This window comes from Melospiza melodia, chromosome 2, assembly GCF_035770615.1.
Source record: "Melospiza melodia melodia isolate bMelMel2 chromosome 2, bMelMel2.pri, whole genome shotgun sequence".
NCBI lineage: Eukaryota > Metazoa > Chordata > Aves > Passeriformes > Passerellidae > Melospiza > Melospiza melodia.
In genome coordinates, this window is record NC_086195.1 from 22,218,303 (window position 1) to 22,232,877 (window position 14,575).

General features: G+C 36.7%; 1 protein-coding gene across 7 annotated transcripts in view; it reads right to left on the reverse strand.

Annotated features, from left to right (window-relative positions):
- Nucleotides 1-14,575, reverse strand: part of STS (steroid sulfatase) — a 107,567-nt gene that overhangs the window by 68,571 nt on the left and 24,421 nt on the right. For all 7 annotated transcript variants that reach the window (XM_063147960.1, XM_063147953.1, XM_063147946.1 and 4 more), the window contains 3 exons: nt 13,764-13,885; nt 10,349-10,471; nt 4,305-4,728 (listed from right to left, as the gene is read on the reverse strand). In XM_063147960.1, the coding sequence (XP_063004030.1) occupies nt 4,305-4,728; nt 10,349-10,471; nt 13,764-13,885 (669 nt within the window). The remainder of the gene's footprint in view (nt 1-4,304; nt 4,729-10,348; nt 10,472-13,763; nt 13,886-14,575) is intronic.

The window sequence follows — 14,575 nt, forward strand, 5'->3', positions numbered from 1 at the left end:
ACAGAGCTGACCTGCCCACTTACAATTAGGGTAAGCAACTAAACTACTACCTGTTTTCACACACCAGATCTGACACATGTAATTGCATACATTCTTCTCCAGTGCCATTTTTGGGCATTGAATTTTGTATTTGCTCTCTTTCAGTCCATTAAAGAACAAACAAAAATTGTAATATGCACACACTAGATTAAGGAAGATAAAATACAATACCACCTTTCTAAAGATCAGACCAAAGTCAGCAAAATAGCACATAGCTGTACACTATGAAGATATGATAAGACTTTAAAAATACAAATTCTAATGATTATATAGAATCACAGGCCAAAATTGGCCATCCAGCAGTCTGAGGTAGTAGTTATGGAAGACCTCTCTCCTTATTTTGCTGGGAATCACAAACTCTCATTTTGTGGTCTCTGTGCCCAAACAGCCTCCTGCCACCACAGCACCCACCAGTCTTTCCCTGTTCACAGAGAACAGGTCCAGCACTTCCTCAGGTTGGCTCACTCACCAGCCATATCAGGAACTTGTCCTCCATACACTCCAAGAACCACTCACACAGTTTCCTGTCCACTGCAATGCATTTCTAGCTCTGGTAAGCTGAAGTTCCCCACATAAACAAAGGCCAGGAATTGTGAGACTTCTCCCAGCTGCTTACAGAATATCTTGTCTTCCTCTTCATCCTGTCTGGGTGGTCCATGACATACTCCCACCTTGGTGTCTACCTTGTTGGCCTATCCCCTGATTCTTACCTTAAGCACTCAAACCTATCACTACCATCATTAAGCTCTGGATAATCAAAATATTCCTTAACATAAAGGTCTACCCCACTTCCTCTCCTTCTTTGCCTATTCCTTCTGAAGAATCTGATGCTTATACAAGTCACAAAACCAAAAATTACAGAGAAACAACTAGAAAAGAGAATGTCTGGAAGTCCATCACCTGAACTCCGAAGAAATTCTAGAGGTAATAAAGGCAATAGGCAAACAAACTTACATAGATAAAACATTGGAAAATTAATATATGTTTATATACATTGCATATAAAAGTAGCATAAAAAAAGCTTTACAGGAAATATCAGTGCTGGTGAAGATTGGAGGTTCATCGTATATTTATTGTAAAGTTATTTAACCAACTAAAAGACAGATGATATCTGATAATTTTAATTTGATGATGAAATGTGTATTCAGAACCAGGTAAGGTGAAAGCTTGAATTCTTTAACTTCAGGATTGTTTGCTCTCAGGTATAATTGTACACAAGGATTAACAGCGTACATGACTGAGTTTGCTACTTAATGTGTCAGCTAAAGAAAAGGAGACTGTGTGACAAGTTCAGTGTTCAAACATGTGGCTAAAGGGTGAAAGAACTGGAATGACAAGAATGCTGCTAAGCACCATGACTTTCAAAATACTTGTGGCCCTTCACTTCTGCAACCTGGTTACCTCTTATTGGCCATTCGCCTACAAATGGCCAAAGTCAGTGGATTAATCATAAAAGCAATGGTCTACTGGTGCTCTGGTATGAACTCTATCATGTCAGAACTAGTGTGTCAAAGCAAATATTGGTTTTGTTGCTCACACTAACACAAGGGGCAGATCAGTGAATATCAATCCAATTACTCATATCCCCAAGAGTAAGGTTTATGGTCATATACTTTGCATATATTCATTAAAGGGCACAGTTAAGATTGCTCAAATGCCCTAATTGCTTCTCAATACTTTAACATGTTTGGATATTCTCTAATATAACATTGACTATGAAGAGTCTGGGTTATAATTCTCACTGTAATTGCAGCACTCCTGTAACAAAGTTTGTTGTAAATTATGAATATGTGCTATTAACCTTGACTTCAATTTAACATCAGTGTTGTCTGAAAACTACACTGACATTTGAGGCCAAGTGCCTAAATGATGTAAAATCACTTACCTCTAGCTGGGTCAACAAAGCTATGATGACTTAGATTACACATTATTTTGCCAGCTCTAAACACTGGGGTCAAACAGCAGCACTAATCTACAGGGTAACACTGTGCACATTACACATATTAATACAGTTAAAAGAGTTACTAGCTTTCTACCATCGATTTCCATCTTGAACTCACCTATTTTGAGGCAACCATTTTATTGTCATGGCATTGAAATTAGCGAAACATTAATAGATACCCATAACAGTATCACTACAGACACTTTATATACTTGCAAATAGTGGAAGAATATACCAACAAATAGTTCATGTACTTGAGAGTCTTTTGAAATCACCAGATGCTTGGTCACTAAGCAAGTAATCTTTTAGCAATTTTCAAATGCGTTTGTTCATGTGTTTGTAATAACAAAGTACTTCACTGTTAAATTATCTACAATGTATCTGAAAAGGCATCTTTATATCTATCCCCATCACCAAGAGGAAATAAGGATGGTTGAGTTAATTTATAAATACTTATGGAAATGTTGATTGTTGGGAACACTTACTTATTTAAGGAAATTTGTTATAAAAACCATTTTTTCAGTATAATATGTAAAAACAGCCACATCAAATATTCATAAGGATGGAAATGATAAAAAATTGCAGTATGAGATCAAGATTTTAGATAAACATTTTTTCTTGCTAACAGCTAGAAGCAGTTGCTCTGTAAAGTCATTAAGTCTACAAAATTTAGCTGCAGATTCTCGGTATGTGTTTTCATCCAGCAACAACACCATTTGCATGTATTCACAGAAACTAATGCTACATACTTTAAAGAATAGTAATTCAGGGGTGTTGAATAGAAATTCAGGATAATAGTAATTCTATATGTTAGAATATGATTTTATCTTGATTTAGTATTTTTTAAAATGCTACAATTTGTGTCAAAAGTGGTGGAGAAAAATACATACACATATTTTTTCCAGAAGTTAAATTGAATAAATATTTTTTTCTGTAAATATATTGATTTCTATTTTAGAATATACAATGTATACTTTTTTGACTTAATCCCATTAAGAGCCCTTTGGTAACAATTACAAAGTAACTGACCTAGCAAAAATGAACCATGACTTAGGATGGTTTTGTAACCCAATGTTTAGGTGGCCCTATATGATGGCTATTAAAAATACTGTTTTCAAAACACCCTTTTGTTTCACAGAATCACAGAATGGGTAAAGTTGGAAGGGACAACAGTGGGATCATCTGGACCAACCTCCCTCAGGGTCATCCCAGAGAACATGGCCCAGGATTATGTCCAGACAGTTCTTAAATATCTCCAGTGAGGGAGACTACAAAATCCCTCTGGTTAACTGTTCCAGGGCACTGTCACCTGCACTAGAAAGTTCTTCCTCATGTTCACCTGGAACTCCCTGTACATCAGCTTTTGCCCATTGCCTCTTGTCCTATTGCTTGGCACCACCAAGCAGAGCCTGGGTCTGTCCTCTTGACACCTTCCTGCAGATACTTATGTACAGTGATGAGGTTCTCTCTAAGCTGTCTCCTCTTGAGGCTGAACAGGCCCAGATACCTCAGACTTTCTCATAAGAGAGATGCTCTAATCCCTTAATCAACCTTATTGCCCTCTGCTGGACCTCCTCCAGGAGCTCTGCCTCTCTCTTGTCCTCAGGATCCCAGAGCTGGATACAACTTTTCAGATGTGGCCTCACCAGGGCTGAGCAGAGGGCAGGATCCCCTCCCTGCTGGCAATGCTCTCCCTAATGCCCCCCAGGATCCCACTGGCCTCCCTGGCCCCCAGGACACACTGCTGGCTCATGGAAAGATGGTTGTCCACCCGCACCCCCAGCTCCTGCTCCACAGAGCTGTCACTCCCAGCCTGTCCTGGTGCCTGGGGTTCTTCTGTCCCAGATGCAGAAGCTAGCACTCTAATTTTGGAAAATCAAATATTTTCAAAATTACTGTTATAAAAGTCATCTAAAATGCCAGTATCTTAAAAAATTAGCCATATGAATGCCTTTTAATGGATGCATCAACTCAATGATAAAGAACATCTCCCCATTCTAGAAAAGCCATGAATTATGACCCTGCATTGTGCTTTCACAGAATTAAGTCACACCAAAAAATATTTTTCATATTTCAATTTACATGAAATTCTTAAGAATAAAACATTTCCCTTTCTATAGAGAAACTAGCTACATACCTGACAGGAGGAAACCAAACAGTCATTCCTACCAACAAGATTAATGTCATCTTTTAAAGGAAAAAACTTACAATCACATATATTACAACATATTCCCTGTGCCCACCAGATCACTTTTTTTCCTAATTTTCAGGAGCACTGTCATCATGAGATGCCAATGTTAACTTACAACACTTAGAAACCTACCTTTCAATAAACTTCACGGCTTCTTTTGTCAGTCTCTGAGTAAGGTTCTCATAGGACAGTGGCTGCTGGATAATCTGATGGTCTCTCATTAAAAAGCAGTTTAGTTGTCGAAAATGATAGAAGAAAAAAATCAAAACCACAAGTGAAATTGTGATTATTAACAAGAAGTAACCCAGTGCTTGAAAGGGTACTTTGAGAAGGCCAATGTACTGCACTACTGCCAAAGACACAAGGGCGATCCCAGCGATTTGGACTGGGATGACAAGGTCCCTCTGAACACCTTTTAAAAATACACTGCCTTGGCCAGGTTTGCAGTCTCTAAAATTGGTCACGGGAAGGCCATAAAAGTAATCAAATCCATGACTGAGAGGGTGGTGACAGAAGTCATTACTGCTTTCACAGTTCATCCCAAGATGCCACTTTCCTACAAAGAGAGAAGGACAGGGAGTGTTTTTGTAGTTAAATCATCAAACTTACTTTTAATGTGCATCATTTAAAACATAAAGCAGTCACTATCTGGCTGATATCCTCCCGCTCCCAGCTTTTACTGTGTGGATCACTATTTTCTATTGAAAGTTTCTTTGTGCCTCCATCAAAGATTTATTTTTCTTGTCTCTTCTTGTTTTCTTTCTCATCTCAGTTAGAAATAGATTAACATGGCTGCTGATGATGAACATTAAATTCTGAGTGGGCTAGCAGATCATTGAAGAGCAACAGAGCCCTAACAGACAGTTACCTTTGGAAATTAGGCATGTGTAGTTGTGATAAGATAATACTGTTTTGTAGCAGCTACTGATTGAAGAGGAAGAACAAATATAGAAGTACAAAATATATTTTCTGATGTTTTTCTGGCAAATAATTTGAATAGTTAAAAAAAAGCCAAAAGAATAATAAGAAAACAGTAACAAATAGAAAATAAATCAAGAATAGGAAAATTATTAAAGCATTTATTATTTAAATGATTGTGAAATATCTGAAATTGCCAACATCCCTCAAAATACACACATATATACAAGGCTGGTTATTTTGTATTTATATTTCATATATATAAATAAAAACAACAGTAACAAGTAAATTGCTTTCAAATATTCTCTCTCATAGCATTTTGTACCACTAGGAAATCACTCTAATTCTGCAATAATGTTGGACCCTGTCTGACCACTGAGCCTGATTTGCATTATACTAATACAATCTATATTCATGTTGATTATGGTAAGTATCTAGATAATTCATTCTATGACTCAGGTACAACCTCTTACCACATGCTTATGCATTGCTTAGCACAACAGACCTAACTGGTAGCTGCTATTTGAATAAAATGCATAATTATGAAAAAAATTCAAATTCAGTTAAGCTTATTGAGCTAGCTTATGGATAGAGCTAGCTATTTTTGCTCTCAGCAAGAAAACATGCTGAATATTTTAAAAAAGCATGCTGGCCTTGACAAAACAGATCACATTATACACTGCTGGGCCAAACTTTATTTATTTTTCTGAATCAAACACCTAAACATGACCAGCATAATTCAGGGATTGTGATTGCAAAAGAAATAAACAAGAAAAAGCACAAATCCAGTAAGTCTTCATTCCCATAACTTGCCCCAAAGAAATCTGAAATACTTATTTCAGAGAATTCAAAATATTCATGGCAATAAATGTAAAACAGAAAAAAAAAAAAAGCATATTGTCCCCTTTTTCAAACCAACCCAGTTTTTACACAACTCTAAGAGAGTCCTGATGCAAACAGTTCTGAACATCTCCTTCTGGGTCTCCAGAACAATGTATTCATCCTGCACTTTTTCCTTTGGCTGTGACAAATGCAGGTACTGCAGCATCAAAGAGGGTGAACATGGGGATCAGTTCTGCTTTTTTAAAATTTAGCAAATTAGGTGGATGTTCTTATTTCTCTTCTACTAATAACAGAACTGAGTTATAGGATGAGAATGTCATATGACTAAGTTTGTCTGTCAGCAAAGGTGGAGAAAAAGCAAAAATCTTGAATCTGAGTGCATAGTTGAGTGCAATTGTCCTCATACATATCTCGATGGTCTTAAGTTAAAAGTAACTTCTGTATATCATCAAAGCAGGTATAAAACATTTTCAGGTCTGCTTATGTGCCAGTGAAATTAAGGCCTCTACAGATTTCTCATTCCATCAGAACTTTTCCCTGTCAGATAGCCCCTCACCTGAAGAGGTATTCTGCTGGTGGTATTCTGCACAGAATGGTTCTGGTCACTACTTTGGACATGGTCCAGTAAAAATTACTGTGGTCAGTTAAAAAAACAAGCAGTACACACCATTTTACTGAAATGTAAGAAGTTATAATGGTGCTATAAATGGCTAGGTAAGGCTGGAACTCTGATTTTCATTCCCAGCACCCAAAGATGCAGATTTTTGAAAAGAAATGCTTCAATTTTTCTCTTATATTTGAATGAGTCTCTTAATGGAATAATTATAAATCAGATGTGTAACACAGTGAGCATGAAAGAACTGTCATCAAGTTGGATAAGTGATTTAAAGGTAGAGGCTTATAATCATGAACATAAATGCTCTTCTGGCTTAATATTTTTTTTCTTTGCTATTATATGTTAATCTCAAAGTAACTATAATTCAGCAAGAAAATATGAAAATGAAACAAAAACAAATTAAGTATACCTTCAAGGTGACTTTTTATGATATGTAGTGGATTTTTTAACTGGATCTCAACTACAATCCAGGACAGAAAAACCTAGCAATAACAAATTAGGGCAGGAGGAAATATAAGTCCTATTTTTATCTAAAGGGCTTCTTTAGCAAGTACAACGAATTGTTCAATGTCAAGACAAACTTGGGCCTCAGAAAAAGATTTGTTGAGAAGCAACTTAAGCCAAGCAAAGCAGAGATCAGGTTAGCAAGAAAAGCAGCAAAAGCCCCTGCTCAAATGCTATCAGAAGCTGTGAAAGAATGACACAACTGCCATTCTCAAATGGCTGGGCAGGTAGAAGGTTTTGATAGACCCTGCCTTACTCTGAACAGGCAAGTGATGGCTGGGTGCACAATACATGTTTTGCTTCACTCCTTGTGACAATAACCCCTGCCTTGAGCTAGTGCTTGAACAGATTACTGTAATGTGCTTTAGATTCTGGGGCCCTTCTGAATCTGAGAGCAATGCAAAATGCTCTCATCTCTTTGCCAAGTGATGCTTCATAGAATGGACACTTCACATAAGCATCATAAGCATTTCAACAGATTCTACCAAGCTTTTGAGTGAAATTTATTCTGTTAATTGTAAATTATGAGTACTGTAATAATTTGAGACCTAGGCTCTTTTCCCTCTCCATCAGCCACAATTAAAACTTCTGCAGAACGAAAACAATGCAATGAAAGGCAAGTGGACGTGAGAAGCAAGTCCTATTCAGCCAAGAAATTTCACTTAAAACTCCATTTTTCAAAATGCAGAATCCTAAGGACACTACAGAAATCCATGTTTCCCCTGTATTTTTCCCTCAGATAGCAGAAAAAGGAAAAATACTGTAGTGGTTTTGGTACAAAGACTGATTTTTATGTAATGATATATTTCTTTTGGAATGATTCTGTGCTTTTCAGATAAATGGCAAGATACAAGATGTGGAGCAAGATGCAAACAGAAATATTTTATGTTCTTAGGAAATATATTTATTTGAAGTACACAGCAAAATTTATTAAAACTGTATGTACATATGGTATTCACACGGACAGATTTTAGGCTGTTTTATGAATAACTGTTGTACTAACCCCACTCCATACACTCAGTCAATCTTGGACACCTTACTACTGTGATTTATCCAAACATTAAAATACTTCATTCTGAAAGAAATAAGTACCAGTTATCAATTAGTGTTTTAGCACCGGAGATAAGCTACATAGGTGGATTTTAAACTTCTCTGGATGCTGGACAACACACTGGATAGCACCAGTGAGAAAATGAACCTTTACTGTAATTGAGTATAGCAGTAGTTAAAACACTATCAATCAAATGTAAGGGGAATTTTTGCATTATGAATAGCAATTTCCAACAAAACATCAGCATTTCTTCCAACTGGTGAGATAATACCTATTCTATGCATCTGCTTTTTTTGATAGAACTTCGTTTTGTTGCAGATCTGATTGTATGCCTTCCTGACAGATCTATTGGTTGTCACCTTCTTTATGTCACAGGGGAAAACAATGAGGTGGGAAAGTGTATACATAAAGTAGATTTATAGATAAAATATATTTTGGGACATATCAAACAAAAGAAAGCACATATTCAGAGGAGAAAAAAACATTTAAAAAGAAACAAAAATGCACCTAGGGAAGAAAAATACTGTCATCAGAGAGGAGATTCACCAAAAAAGTAGAAATGACACTACAGGCTTGAGGATCAGAAAGGCTTCAAATTAACCTTATGCCAATCCATCACTGGTGCAGGATTTGACAATTAGTTCTTTGGGAATTGCTGAATTAGATTGAACCAAGCAAAGACTCCCTGACCTAGACCAATATGATGTGATAAGAACACCAGCAAAGGCAGAAAATATGCTGGTTGTGAATCAGACTGTCTATCTAGTCTTCAAATCTACATAATTTTTCTTTCTATCACATATGCTTTATCCCTAATTTTAATGCACTTCTTGATTTTTGGAAACCTTCATTATACTCTAAGGATATGGTAATATTACATTTTATGGTCTCATAGATATCACTCAGGCCACTTGGAAGAATTGTTCATTAAGCATCATGGAGAGAACTTCTGGAGATCTAAGTGGCAAGCTGTCATGCTGCTGTAAAAGTAGTTAAAAAAAGAACATTAACTGGGTCAGCCCCAGAAAATGAGTTGTATTACGGTGCTTGTTACAAACAGAAAAATCCTAGTCTTTAATTGAATACAGAGAAATAGAAATCAAGTCCACAAGGAACATGACAAATTATGAACAGCTTTTTTGTTCAAACTATGAACTATTTGAACTATGGTTGAAATACACATACATTAAATACACTTCTGATAAGAATTTCTGGTTTTCTATTTTCATTCTTTCAGGAGATCATGGCATTTTATGCTTTATAAGACTGAGACATAGCTAAGTAGGATTTTTAGTTAGAACGCTGACACTGGTTTATCTACACAATACAGACATTTTCTGAACACTGCCATGAATTGTCAGCCTTGCTAAACATCCTGGGTTTTTAAACAAAAATTACTCTCAAAATTGCAAGTTTCTGTTTCATTTAAAAAACAAATTGCATGCCTCCTTCATCTAAATCAATTTAGTAATATTTCAGTGTGATGTTCTCTGCACAACTATTCCCTGGCAATTTCAGTACAGAAACATATTATGTAATACAAATTGAACTTCTCAAGAATCTTCTAAAATATAAGCAGTGTGCAATAAGTCAGTGGCCAAATTAAGAAAAAAAAATTCAAAAATCTTTAATGTTATACTTTTATGACATTAATTCCAATTCTATTTAATATTAACCTAGTATGATTCCTTTTGCCCATCACTGGATATTTATGCTGTGATCAGTTGTCTGAACTATCTTTATAATAAGAGAGGAATACATTTTTATATGAAATATCTACCAAATGATATGAAAAATTTCCTAGAAAAATCCATTTTTGTCTGATGACTTAGATGGTAACCCAGGTACAGCGTTATTTACTGTATGGGAATTTAAACACTGGTGAAAAACAAGCATAGTGCTGACTTGTACCCCTGTGATCAACCCCTCATTGTCTCTCTGATGTAACCCAAGTCCTATTTATATTGAAAACTTTTCAAGAGCTTGAATAATTTTCAGTTTGTTCATCATGTTTCCTCAGTACTGCGCAAAATGAGACTATAACTACACAAGTGAATTAGACATACTTACCTGACTAGTGTTTCACAAAGCATGGGAATGCCCTCAGCTTTGTTCCAGAAAAATAAATTCACTATGCTGTGGGGCAGAAAAGCTTAATGCAGGCCCTCAAAAGCCTATACAGGAAGTTAATGTTCTTTTCATTGAAATGAAAGGAAACAGAGCCGCTCATGTCTGCAATTTTACCTATTAGAGCTGTTGCATAACCTTTCTGCTTCAGGAGTTTGGGAAAAGTTATTTCTTCAGAAGGAAGTCCCCCAGAAGAGGCAGAAAATAAGAAGACACCGACTCGTGAGAAGGCAGCCATTCCTAAATACAATAAAAATGAATGAGACCAAGATAATACAAAGAAAGAATTTCCATTCATTAATTCTGCATGCACTTTTTGCCTTAGGTGGTATCACTTAAATGACATATTACAATCAGACGCTAAGTGCTGCAAGTAGAAGATATAATCATCCATTTAGATGAGTGAGGTATTTCCTGTATTGACACCAAAAACAGACATGGAGAAAAAAAATCTGAGCTTATAACCATGGGGCCAGCCATCACATAAAGAGCTGCAGCCCCTTCTGTAGATTTTCTAAGGTGTAGCAAAATTTTAAGAAGTTGAGCTTGTTTAATTTATTTTTCCTATACCCAGGGAGGGAAGGAAGATGAGGACTAAGTGAGATCATTCCCAAGTTCTAGTTTGAGAATTTCCTCTGTCCTCATATGAGGTTTTCTACAAGCCTTTAAGGTTTCTTGAGAGAAGTCATACTGAAATAGGGCAGTCTTACTTCTGGGCATGTAAATATCATGAGGTCAGAAAGAGCAAGAGAGAATCTGATCCTGTAAATAGAGTGGTTTGAGCTGTCAGCATTGATGGGTGCTCTGGTGGCATGAAGACACATCATCCAATGCACACTGAAGGAGTGCACTAAAGGAGCATCAGGTACCAGCTAACAAGACAACATCTAAATAAGGCACACACAGTAATTTCTATATGCTAAGAGTCTGAGAAACACAAATGAGCTTAAAAAGTGCACTCAGGATGAGGAACTTGAGAGCTCAGGTTCATGAAAATTAGATTACTAGGATTCCAGATGAGAGCTGGCACTGAAAATAGACAGTAAGAACAGAGAATATCTATGCAAATCTGTGCAGATGTATCTTCAGGAAGTCTAAATTATGCAACTGTGCCCAAGTTACATGACTGATACAGACAACCAGAATCCTCCCTCAGGTATCCCTTGTGGTTACATGAGAAAATGACTCGTTAGACTGGTTTATTAAAGACAGCTCAACCTACCCTTCAAATGCTGACTTCAGTTTTTCACCCCAGATAGTTTTGTTGATCAATGCTTCAGATAGCTTCAGTCATATATTTATCTATATTTTTCTTATTTATACTTTTACATATTTCAAGCTCTTGTAACTGAAATCAGTGTAATTCCATTAAGTTATCAGAATGAAAGTACAGAAGCATTCTATTTATTTTCATCATTACCTTTCTCTGAGCTTGTGTCTCATCCAATACAACATTTTGGAATAGTTTTCTTTAGCTCTATTATCAGGAGATTTATATTTCTAACATTTTTTCCACATCATGATTCTAGTGTCTTCTATAGTAAGCCTTTACTAGTTCTTCACTGATATTCAGAAGCAATCCATATTTAGAAATTTTGTATGTTAAGTAAGACAAAGTTCAATTTTTGTACCTACATGGAAATGATTAAGTGTGTCTGAGAGCTGATCAGTGAAAAAAAAAAATTAGTTCAAGCCTTAATTTTTCAGAAATAAGACCAAGTCACATGATGGAAAGTGACCTGTGACTTTACCTACAGTAAATGATAATAGCAATATATCTGTAACAGGATATAACATTTTCCTTTGCAGATGAATTTAATGGAAAATTTAGCAAGTTATATTAGCTGGCACTTTTGCAGAAGCTTGTTACTTGATTTGAGTGAACACGAACGTATCAAGTAGGCTCCAGAGTCTTGCTTTGCTTTCATTCCCAGAAGCAAGGACAGGATGTTTTATCACTAATGAACAAGTGATCTGATTAATGTATAATGATCCTTGCTAAAAATGATGTTAAGGGAATGTTAAAGTTGCATGGCTAAGCACTGAGAGGCTCAGTCCCAGCACACTAAAATAAACAGACTAGATCTTCATGGATTCAACTAGGCTTTGGATCAGGTACTTTGAAAGTAAGAAAAATTAAATGCATGTATTCACAGGATACTTAGTGCTGTGTATGGGTAGATATGGAACAAAAATAACACTTCAAACAGATGAGATATTTTTTACTCTCTTCTTCCCAGTTTTCAGGGCAACTTGAGTACTTTAATGAACTGTCCTGCCCCTACCTCCCCACTACAAAAAACACAAACTCAACAATTTGTCTTGATGCCTTGTGAAGGCTGACCTAGAACAGAGACTAGACGGAGCTAAAGTAAAGTAGGTATTTTAAAAGGCCCCAAATAGATCCACCTTGGGCAGCACAACCCATAATGGCCACAAAATGGGTAACAGGTCATGGGGTCTCACATTTTTATAAGTTTTGGTCCATTAGCATATTGGAGCTAATTTACCAATTACATCTTTAGCCCATGAAGTCCCATCCTTCTTGTTTTCTCTCTTTTTTCTCTCTTCAGTCCACTGTTGTTTATGCTCTTGGGCCTGAGATCTGGATTGGTTATCCTTGGGTCCCCAGCTAGAGAAGGAATTGTTTTGTCTACTATTCTGTGGAGAGAGCTTACTATCCCCTAATATGAAGCCTAAACTTACACACTAAAGCAGAATAGAATCTGAAAAATAGAAAAGCTAAAACCTGAGGCATCAGTCTAAACAGAAAGGCTTAGCAGAAATAAAAATGTCTGAGAAGAAGTATTTACATTGGGTTCTTCCACTGAGTCTCTCTAGATGCATCTCTGTGGTGTTCAATACTTGGGCTGCCTGCCAACACAGAGGGAGTAGCTTGAACGCAACTGTGGAGGCAGGCAAAGAGCCTGGGGTCATTGCATAGTGGAGGAACTTCACAGAATCACAGAGAATCACAAGAGATGCTTAGTTGGAAGGGACCTACAGGGATCTATGAATTCAACATCCAGCCCTTCACAGGACATCCCCAGGAGCCACACTAAGTGCCCCAGAGTATTATCCAAACACTTCTTGAACTCTGTCAGATTTGGTGCACACAGCACTTGAGGTGAGGCCACCCTAGCACAGAGCAGCTCACGTGCCCTCAACAATCCCCTCCCTTGCCTGGCTGGTGATGCTGTGCCTGATACAGTCCAGGACATTGGATTAAATGTTGACATTAAATAACCACAGTCAGATTGTTTTGTTGCTATTTTAAAAAAAAATTACTCACTAAATAAACTTTATTTTTGGGTCAACTCTTCTGAAATGTGAAAATTCCCCATATATATGAAATATTTCTAATGTAGACCAACTCTGCTGAGCTTGATCAGTCAATGAAAGGACTGATAATTTACCATTACTTAAACTCATAATAATAAACAAATCAAGGAAGGCCAGACAAAATACCTGCATACAGTTTACTGTAAATAAAATAAACTACTTATATATAAATAAAGTGATGGGATTTTACCTGATCTTATAGGATATCTTCCAGTCAGGAAAGCTGCCCTGCTTGGAGTACAAAGTGGGGCTGCTGCTATATGCTGAGTAAGTGTCACTCCTTCCTCTGCTAGCCTGTCAATATTAGGGGTTCTGGAAAAACACAAGCAGGTGAAAAAAAAACCCAAAGATGGTTATTTGGATACAGACATGGTAAGAACAAGGCATCTGAGGCAAGAACTATCAGGAAAATCCAGTTAAAATTTACTGTATGTAAATTATCAAATGCATGATGGGGTTGCAATTGCAAATACTATCATGTCAAATATTTTTACATGAGGCATCTGAACATTGCAGCAAAAATCTTTTCCTCCACTTTCTTCTATTCCTCATGGCCAGTGTTAAACTGCAACATCTGGACATATAGTATTGCAACCCTTTTTAATCTGTTCCTTGACCAGCACTGTAAGTTTTACAACATTTTTGCTTCAGTAATGAGGGTAAGAGAGACTAGAGAAAGGTTGTGTTTCCTTGCTCCCTACTTGGTGCCTCTTCAGTCTCTCTTCAGCAAAAGCTTTTTGGGGTAGGGATAATGTTGTGTAGTGCTATAAGCTATTAGATCAGATTCAAATGATTATGACTCCGTGTTATGTTCTATATTAACAATATCTACATGTCTGACATTATTATGTCTGCTATATTAGACCCAGAGGCACAACCTAGCTTCCATATCTGTATGGGAAACTTGTCTGTGAACTGGCTCATCATGCAGATTAAAATTGGGTCCTGCAGGAAGAAATCCTGTATCCTTGGTTCTACAGATAAAAATTACTAATGCAGACT